Below are 10084 nucleotides of genomic sequence, written 5' to 3'. Positions count from 1 at the left end.
TGTCAGAAAAAATTCAAAGTTTTACGTAAAATACACCAATAAAAAATAAATTTATCAACAATAATTTCAATAGACGTCATACTCTAATACATAACAAAGAAAATGATATATTATTTTGTAAAATTGATAAAAAAATGAATAAGTTATGCGCGATTGAAAAATAAAACAAATTTCCTAAAATGCAAACATCATGTCAAAACCAGTTCCACATTTACTCTCAGTTAAATATCCTGTTTTTCCAAAAGGAAAAAAGAATATAGTGAATCGCCCGAACCAAGTAATCATGCCGAGTGTAAGACTGACATAAGTTTTCAACATGAAAAAATTCCGAAGCTTTTTACCCAAACTGAACTTAATGATTTAATAAGACATTTGAAACTCTCAAAGGAAAAATCAGAGTTATTGGCGTCAAGATTGCAAGAATAAAATTGATTAAAATCACAAGTAAAAGTTTCATTTTACCGAAGTCGTCAGAAATATTATGCTCAATATTATATAAAAAAAAAAACAATGTTTGTTATTGTAACGACATTTACGGTTTGTTTAAAGAATTTGGTGAGCCATATGATCCAACCGAATGGCGTTTGTTTTTTGATATCAATAAACTAAGTCTGAAAGCAGTTTTACTGCACAAAGGAAACATCAAACTTTCAATTATAAGTTTTAAGTAAATACTAAGACATGTGAGTAAATTAAGAAATATAACTATATTTTACAAACACTTTTTGTTGTTTCCATTTTGTTACTCATAACAATAACAAAAAATAACATAATTTTAAAAAATAACAACTAAATTTACAAAATATCAATTTGTGTTTTTTAAGTTAGCTAAGTTTTTTCTTTTTTTATTGACAACTCCTTATCAAGTCTTTCTTTAGCTCTAAAAATTTTTGATTGTAAATAGAATGAGCCACCTTTTGTTTTATCATTAATTCCAAATAAATATTCATATCGTTTTTCAACTTCTTCTGGAGTCATTCCTTTAAAATAATAAAATGAATAATTAATATATATTTTATATTACAATTGCATGGGTGTATACATGTAGAGCTATAAGAGGGCAATGGGATATATCCCAATGACAAAAAATTAAAATATATATGTTCTTTTTGATAACAAAAAAATCATTTTTGAATTGCCACAAGACAAAATTCCTTATTTACCCTTGAATTATAATAGTCAAAACTATTTTACGTATTATATTTATTTAAATGGACAATTTGCATACAAAAAATATAATTATATGATAATTGTTAAAACAAATTATTTTCTAAAGTCATACTAAACAGAATAACGTTTCATCCTAGGGTATCCATGGTTAAGAAACCTCTTTATTGGGGAAAGTTGATAATTAATGAATTAAAAAAGCATAAAAGAAAATTTAATTGAGATTTAAACAAACATTTTTTGTAAATTTAATATATTAGATTTTCTTTGCCTTAATCCCAACTACTTAGAGTCGGCCACCTTTATCCTAAACTTCCTCTTGACACGATATTTCCCACATCATCTACCCCTATATCACATTCAATTACATCCCTCTATTTCTTTTTTGGTCTTCCTTCAACATTCATTCCTTTACCTGTTCTTACAGATTCCACTTTCTCTCTCCTTGTAAACATGATCAATCCATATCTAAGTCTATTTTCTCTCATATTATTTATGATTGACGCTACACCTATGCTCCATCTCATATGTTCATTCTTTATCCTATTTACTCTAGTCAACATTAATGTTTTCAGCGTTTCTATTTTATGTATTGTTTCTATCAATATATTAGATTTTATTTTTTTAAATAACCAACAACATAATTAAATTAGGTTTATAAATTATATACCTATTACTCATAAATATAATGTTTAATTTTCTAAAATAAAGTGTACAAACTAAAGTCGTATGAAAATCTATGTACATCTAAAATACATATTCCATGAAGTCACAAGTCTATGGGGGCTCTAATGTAAGCTATCCATTCATGTAATTTATATTATTTTCATACACATAGATACTTTTACTTATTATATCTATTGTATAGACTATAAATAATGATATGTATATAATAATTTTTGAAAAAGTCATAAGTTGCTGATTGCTATTTAAATAATAAATATTAAGTTATTTTTTATTTCTTTTCAACTTTAAAATTTAAATTTGAAAGGTTAATTAAATATACTTTTAAAAACTTAAATATCTATTATTAATTGTGATGTATTTTACCAATAAAATACTACAAAAATTGATAAATAAAAAATATATGTTTAATTTGGCTTGGCTTATCCCAGATATTTGGAAGAGGAGATACATTATAAATACTTAAATGTTTAAAATTATAACTTCCAAAATATAAATTTTTAAGAGTATTTCTGGAAATACTCTGTTTTTAATTTTAGTTTTTTTATATTTGTTAAGGTGTGCAAAAAATTCCCATGCCTTCAGACCTGTAAGTCCATTGTGTGCATCTTATACCAAATTCTTAATGTTAAAATTCTTGTAAATAATTCACAATACCTTTAACATTCAAAATTTGTTTTGCCTCTTCAAGACTTATACCGGCTCTAGCATTAGCTGCAGCATGTGCAGCACCTGCACGACCACCGCCAGCTCTACGAGCAGCTTCTTGGCTTGCGGCGTATTCCTGCTTGATCGCTTTAGTAAAAGCTTTACCTACAATTTGAGCACCAAGAACTACAATTTGAACTATATATTTTGCCATATCATTGAATAATTTAAATGTTTATACATTGGAACAAACTAAAGTCTTGCAGATAACAGAATGTCAAATTAATTTTAGTGTATTTTTTAACTGATAAGAATAAAATTGTTTCAAACTATTATCACATGCCATTGCCAATGATATTCTTTCATTAATATTTTAAGTGAATTTAAGGTTATGTATAGTAAATTAGGAAATTTCGTTAAAATAAATAAGGGAGTCACAGAATTTATATATATTTATAATTTTTAACATAACAAGTTTATATAAGTTTTTGTATTAAATTGATAAATCGATAGAAACAATGCTAAAAAATAGAAATACTGAAAACATTAATTACCTCGCCTAATAAATTTTAGAAAAATAATAGAAATAAATAAATAAAATTTGTTCAAAATATTAAAAAGAAATAAAAGTTCTAAAACCATAAATCTATTCTTCGTTAAAAAAAATATGTATAAATAAATATTACAATTGACTATTATTATTGTAGTCATTATTTTGTTTAATTCAGTGCACTTGTCACTTGAAGTGTCGATTAATTTGATTACAATATAATATATTTCAATCAAATTAATCGAAATTTTCATGGAAAATTTAGTTTTATTTTATAAATTTCGAGAGCATCGATGACAAAACTATTCAATCAGACATCCGTGTATTATGCACAACATCATAAACAATATTATATTAAAAACTTTAACTGATTTCTCGTATCAATTTTTCTTTGCTAATGTTTCGAATGTATTTTAATTGTTATATTCGAGAAATTGTTGAAAAATAATGTCAGATCTAGTAGATAATTGGGAATCAGCTGAAACTAGCGACGACTCATGTATTTCTGATGATAACCTCTCGTACATTCAATCTTATGAAAGCTCTTCAAATTGTGATTTCCTAGAAGTGAGACAAACTTGGGAATTCTAAATATATCTATAAACTTTAACTTGATATAATATTTTATAATTTCATTAAGGGCTACTCAGTTTTAGATATTAGCAAAAATATAATATCAATTGCTGACAAACTTGGCGCCAAAAAAACTCGTAAATGTTTAATTCCGTTTTTAACTAATTGTATTATCGCCGGAAAACTAACAGAATTGAAAGAATTAGCTTCTATCTTAGGCGATTTTGAATGTAAAGTTGGAGGACCAAGATATGCTTATATTTTGTTGGTAAGCTACATTTAATTTTGCTGTTATTTTAATTGTAAGTTAACTAAAATTAATTTAGTGCTTCAATTAAATACTAACTCAAATCAAGTTATTTAATAATTAAGTTACTTACTGACAAACTATTAATATCTAAACGAAATTTATCAAAATAAAAATATATTTTATAAAAATTAAAAAAAAATACTATTTGGCTTAATTTTTTTATTTTTTATCAATTTTTACTACATCACAAAAAGAATATTGGAAATTATGATTTAATGGGAGACGATTGACTGATAGTATTTCTCACTCAAAATTAATAATTATTCTTGAATTTTAGTGATGGGTGACCTTATTATCTTCGAAGCGAAGCTGAGAAAGGATTAATTTTACTGTGATATGTTTTTTTTAATTAACTATCTCCATAAAAAATTTATTGTGGGTCCCGTTAGGAGATAGCACATTATTAATTTGTACATTAACTTAAAACTAACGTAGAAATTAATTATATCTTTTCTAAGCCTCCATTAAAAGAATTAGCTGGATCAAAATCGTGTGACGTTAGAATGACGGCGGTGAATTCTTTATTGACATTAGCTGATATCATGGAAGTTCACGAAGTAGAGACACATTTTATTCCATTAATAGCTAATATGACATTTAATGAACAATGTGCGAAAAGATGGTCAGTATGTCATTTATTTTCTACCGTATATTTACGTGTTAATCCAATATACCATGGTAAATATGTGGTAGTATATTAAAAGGTCCATGATTATCTAAAAATATTTTTTAACTCTGTTCCGTAGATAATTTAGTGGAATATTACACATGCTTGTGTTTGGACACACTTCCATCAGTGCGGCAAGATGCAGCAAAATGTTTAGCTAAATTAAGTGAAGTAGTTCAATTTCCAGTTATCGATACAAAAATAATCCCACGACTTAAACAATTTAGTATTGACCAAAATGTAAGAAAACTTTTTAGTTTATAATTATGTTATTATTTAAGTCCTAAAAATCAAATTTTTAATAAAGGAACATGTAAGAACATTAGCTCTATCAACAACTATTTCAATATCACAACATCTTGATACAGTTTTTATAGAACGTTATATTTATCCAATAATATTGAACTCCATCAAAGATAGATCATGGAGTGTACGGTTAACACTTGTTAAAAATATATCTAAGGTAGCAAAGCCCAACTAATTGTCTAATGTATTGACTTAGAACCAACTCAACCAAACAACGAATTACTATTCACGATTGCACGTGAAAAGAGGGATAAGTTAAAATTATCAATTTTTCAGGAATATAAAACTAACATTTAAATTTTTTTGTGATTATAAATATTTAATTAACAACTTTTAACATCATAATTACAGATGTATTGATATATGTCAATAAATAAAAAAATCGCATTTAATTCCACATAATAAATATTTTTTATGACTTATCCCATTATACATCCAGTAAGTACAATTATGATAAATATTTTTTTTTTAACCCAACTTTAGATAATTAAAATGTCTAATTTGTATATAACTCATTTTGGGAATAAGTCAACTTATCTCCCTTTTCACGCATAACCGCGAATTATAAAATATTACTATGATATTATTTATAAAACTTTTAAGATGCTTGAAGCTTTCGGAGTGAAATGCAAACAATTAAGAGAATTAATTTTTCAAATGTTTATGAAATTAACTAATGATTGTCAATCAGAAGTTCGATTTCGATCTATAGCTATTATTTATGATTGTACTGTCGTTTTATACAAAGAACTTTCGATGGAAGAAGCTGATCAAATAATAATTAATTATTTAATCCCAACTCTTCGCAGTTTAAGTCAAGACTGTGTTTTAAGATGTAGAATGGAAGTACCAGTGGTATTAGCTAAATTCGGAAAAATAATTTCTCCTGAACTGTAAGCTATTCATATATAACACTACTAGATCACCAATGAATAAAACTCATAAAAATACTAACATTTTTTAAAATGAATGTTCTTATTTTTTTAAGTATAAAATATACTTGAAATATTAAATTAAAAGTTTTATAATTTTCTTATTTTTAGCGTTAAAGATTATCTTATTGAATTAATCAAAGAATTGCTTGAAGATAAAAATATTGACTTTGTGTTTAACGTGGTTAAATACATGAAAGATATACTCGGAATGAATTATTATGTAAGCACATACTTATTGAAAAAAATATTATAATAAACCTCTAAATAATAATTTTAATAAAAATCTAAAAGTAGAAGAAACAAATTTATTTTTAATAATTTTTTATTTAACTTAAAATGCTATAATTATATAATAGGTCATTCGATTAATATTATTAAAAAATCCTAAAAAATACAGTAAATTGAAAGTAATAGCGTTTTATTTTTTTTATTCATATTCTGCAATTAGCAGCTTAAGAACATTAACTAAAATAATGGTACCTAAAATTATGTACATGGCAAAATAATTAAATTAATATACAGGGTGATTTTTTTATCATAACCCACTCAATTACTTACAGAATAATAATAATTTAAACATTTTTTTTTTTTATTATCTTTAGTTACACATTATTCTTGAATTATTAACTATGTAATACTTTTTAAGTTCATCCCTTATGCCTTGGAGGGGGGTAAACTTTGTTTTTTTAAATGGTAATACATATTTTTAATTTAATAAAATGTTTGAGTTTTTAATTTAATAGTAAATGGCATTTGAATTTTTAATATAACTTTATTAGCTTATTAGATATAAACATTTAAAGTTTCAAAATTTTGAGTTAATATACATGTATAATACACATGGGATTGTAAATACAGGTAGCTAATTGGATTTTTATGACATTGCTGTCTCAGTCACGGATTGTTTATTATCAATTATGATTATCAATAGATATACTTTCTGTATTGTCAGTTAGTGTATTTATAAACTCATAACAATGTGCCTTACTACAATTGATAATAACAATGCTGTGTACCTGCTAATATCGATGTTATAAAAAACCAATTAGCTACCTGTATTTGTAATCCCTTGTGTATTATACCTGTATATTAATTCAAAAATTTGAAACTTTAAATGATTATATCTAATAAACGAATTAAGTTATATTAAAAATTCAAATGCCATTTACTATTAAATTAAAAACTCAAACATTTTATTAAATTAAAAATATGTGTTACCATTTAAAAAAACAAAGTTGACCCCCTTCCAAGGCATAAGGGATGAACTTAAAAAGTATTACATAGTTAAAAATTCAAGAATAATGTGTAACTAAAAATAATGAAAAAAAAAAATGTTTAAATTATTATTATTCTGTAAGTAATTGAGTGGGTTATGATAAAAAAATCACCCTGTATATTTGATCATCATTATATATTAAAAGTGATAATAAAGTACTAATAGAATTTAGAAGTTTTATAAGAATAGCTCTAAAAATATTATACGTATGATTGCCATCATATATGAATAATTTTCTTACATGTTACATTAGGACAAGCTAACCATTCCAGAAGACCGATTAATTTGTTCTTTAAAAGCATTTATAATTAATGATTCGTGGGAAATGCGTAACACAGGAGCTATGTATTTGGGAACGTTAGCAGTCCAAATGGGCAAGTCATTCTTCGAAGAATATTTAAAACAAGCATTTTTTATTCTTTTAGTTGATGCAAGTAAGGTATTAATTTGTGATGTCATAAAAATTAAACAAACATTAAAGTCTTTTTTAGAATCAGTTGTTCAAAATACTACGATGGAAGTTCTTAAAATGTTAATAAGAGAATTTGGAATGAATTGGGCACTGTCTTCAATAATTCCATTTATAATTGATTTGTCTTATTCTAAGAATACTTACAACAAAATGGCATTTTTATCATTCGTTAAAGTAAGTGTTACATTCTTTAAATTAATAAAACATACTTAAAAACTCTTTGAAATTAATCAAGAAAAATTGTCTAAAGTATTGTATTTCACCATAAAATTTGACAATGATTTGGATTTCGTATTTATAAAATTGTAGAAAATGTAATAAAAATTATCCATATGGACCCAATATTTATTTAAAAGATGAAATTTCACTTTTTATTATTTGCTAGTTGTATTTGTTATTTTTTCAAAGTGTTTATCGCTATTCTTCAATAGTAAAATTAAGGGTTGTGTTGATTGAGACTATCTAATTCCATATAATGTAAAAATCCCTTTTAATAAATCGTATTTCTGAAAAAGTTGAAAACCTTCGTATAAGAAATTTGTCAATGAAAAAAATATCATCTGAATAAAACGAAAAATATTTATATTATCTCTTACTTGTGTCACGTTAGCAGGAACGTGGTGTGACACTGGATCATCAGTCACTGCTTTAACGCTGATGTTCAACTGCGCTGATTATTGTAAATTCCCGGATGGGTGATCACACGGGAACTTTAACAGTTAATGAAGTTGCGTTAGGTCGGCAGCCAGTATAAAAACTTGCCAAATCGTAAGGTAATCCCAGGACTGGGACTGAACTTAAAAAAACAGTTCTTCTTAATATTTAAAATACGAAAGTATCGTGAAATTTGGAGGGATGGTAAAAACAATATCTTATATTATACATCCCCCATAGACAAAATTCTAAAAACGCCTTTGGGCTATGATTAAATTTTTATTAATTAGGACTAAAACTTATATTTGAAGTATGAAAATAATTTTAACCCGAACATAAACCAATAAAAAGTTGAGAAATTTAGCTTTTAATGAAGTGTTTTAAGTACTTAAATGTTAGGATTCATAAATTTACAGATAGTTTTAATAATTTTCCAATCTAAGAGTTAATATTATTAAGCTAAAGAAATTTTACTTGTATTTGATAAAACCAAACAGTGACGGCACAAGCATTTGTGGGACCATGGGCAAAATAAATTACAAATTTTGTGGGGACATCAATAATATTACAATTTCAAAACCGCGGAGTCCAACGTAACTATAATTTTCACGTCGTCATTAAAGCCAAATAACGATCAAAATTATTAATATATTTCAATTTTTTGTATTTAATCCTCTAAAAACCCGTTACTCAGCTCAACCCTTAGCTCTGGTGTCTTTACTCGATAGTAGTACCTACTATTTAATTAAAAGTAAGTTTTTTCAATTTAAGTATATTTTTTATATAATTTGTTATTGTATAAAATATAAATATAACATTAAAAAACATCAGGCATTTTATGATATATGTGAATGGTCGACTTTGGAAAAATTGTTTCCTTGTGTAATACACCTTCATTCGGACGAAAATCCAAACTTGCGTTTTACTGTTATCAAAGTACTTCATATGATGATGCCACTTCTCGTAGAGTACGATCATAGCAATTTTTTTAGGGTATTCATAAAATTTAAATATTTTTTTTTACAGTAAACTTGATAGTAAACTAATTAATGATGCCAAAACTGTATTTGAAACATTGATTTTAGATAAATGTATGCATGTAAACGAATTGGCACTTAGTGTGTGGAATGAGTTTTTTGGTAAGTAGAAATATATTCAATAATTATTCATTTATCAAAATCTTAATACATATTATTATTGCATATTTAGAAATTGACTCAGAATTATCAGAAAGCAATTCATAGCAAACTTTAAATTCATTCCCCATGCAATATTTTTTTGCTACGTTTTACACTATGTTCAAACTTACTTTAAAAATAATTATTGTTCATATATTTTTGGGAAATTTATTGTTTTCTCTTGCTTTTGTAAATTATAATGATTTTTGGTTTATACGGCGAAAATTATTGTTATTATTTATGTTAAAATGTATATGTATAAGAATTATTTGAATTATATATGATAAATACTGTGATACATAAAACCATGTTTTTCATTATTTTCCTTTTGATGACGCATGTGCAGTTTCATACCCAGAATTTTTTAATGAAAGATTATAAAAAAATTTAATTTTACTAGACTTTTATTAAGTTAGTTTTAGACTTTTAGAATTTAGACTTTTATTAAGTTAATTTTTTACCTATAATATTAATTTAACACGGACAATAAAGTTCTTTAGCCCTTGTTCATACGCCACTGTACAAGTGTGCCATATGTGTGCATAAGAAACTTACAAACTTTTTCTGTAAAGATATATTGCGCTATCATATTTGTTTTGTATTAATGGTTAATATTTTTGCTTAAATATGCTAATACGATATTTTTATAGGAAATTCATTTCAA

General features: G+C 25.3%; 2 protein-coding genes across 7 annotated transcripts; one reads left to right on the top strand and one right to left on the bottom strand.

Moving 5' to 3' along the window:
- Nucleotides 1–688: 688 nt before the first annotated feature.
- LOC126895206 (mitochondrial import inner membrane translocase subunit Tim16-like) lies at nt 689–2713 on the bottom strand. Its single transcript, XM_050666822.1, has 2 exons — nt 2509–2713; nt 689–980 (listed from the first exon to the last, which is right to left on the bottom strand). Exons 1-2 carry the CDS (start codon nt 2711–2713, stop codon nt 829–831), a joined length of 357 nt encoding a protein of 118 aa, XP_050522779.1. The 3' UTR covers nt 689–828.
- A 553-nt stretch (nt 2714–3266) lies between these two features.
- Nucleotides 3267–9643, top strand: LOC126895166 (serine/threonine-protein phosphatase 2A 65 kDa regulatory subunit A alpha isoform-like). 6 transcript variants are annotated; one of them, XM_050666725.1, is made up of 12 exons: nt 3269–3616; nt 3690–3890; nt 4391–4610; nt 4679–4839; nt 4907–5062; nt 5509–5798; nt 5949–6060; nt 7370–7550; nt 7608–7762; nt 9074–9235; nt 9328–9381; nt 9452–9643. In XM_050666725.1, the coding sequence occupies exons 1-11, from the start codon at nt 3497–3499 to the stop codon at nt 9343–9345; spliced, it is 1776 nt and encodes a 591-aa protein (XP_050522682.1). In that variant the 5' UTR covers nt 3269–3496; the 3' UTR covers nt 9346–9381; nt 9452–9643. The 6 variants fall into 6 exon arrangements, with proteins under 6 accessions (XP_050522684.1, XP_050522683.1, XP_050522685.1 ...); XM_050666724.1 differs by having other exon boundaries at nt 3271–3616; nt 9074–9210; nt 9269–9381; nt 9452–9641; XM_050666727.1 differs by lacking the exons at nt 9328–9381; nt 9452–9643 and having other exon boundaries at nt 3267–3616; nt 8202–9210.
- Nucleotides 9644–10084: the final 441 nt, after the last annotated feature.

This window comes from Daktulosphaira vitifoliae, unplaced genomic scaffold (assembly GCF_025091365.1).
Source record: "Daktulosphaira vitifoliae isolate Bord-2020 unplaced genomic scaffold, ASM2509136v1 Scaffold_1, whole genome shotgun sequence".
NCBI classification, from domain to species: domain Eukaryota; kingdom Metazoa; phylum Arthropoda; class Insecta; order Hemiptera; family Phylloxeridae; genus Daktulosphaira; species Daktulosphaira vitifoliae.
Note: the sequence above shows the minus strand (reverse complement) of the source record. Positions and strands in the feature narration are given on the sequence as shown.

Coding starts and splice junctions, on each gene's coding strand:
- LOC126895166 (XM_050666724.1), top strand. CDS start 3,497: ATGTCAGATCTAGTAGATAATTGGGAATCAGCTGAAACTAGCGACGAC. Junction 5,063..5,508: donor TTGTTAAAAATATATCTAAG/GTAGCAAAGCCC, acceptor AAAACTTTTAAG/ATGCTTGAAGCTTTCGGAGT. Junction 7,763..9,073: donor CATTTTTATCATTCGTTAAA/GTAAGTGTTACA, acceptor AAAAAACATCAG/GCATTTTATGATATATGTGA.
- LOC126895206 (XM_050666822.1), bottom strand. CDS start 2,713: ATGGCAAAATATATAGTTCAAATTGTAGTTCTTGGTGCTCAAATTGTA. Junction 981..2,508: donor ACAAATTTTGAATGTTAAAG/GTATTGTGAATT, acceptor ATTATTTTAAAG/GAATGACTCCAGAAGAAGTT.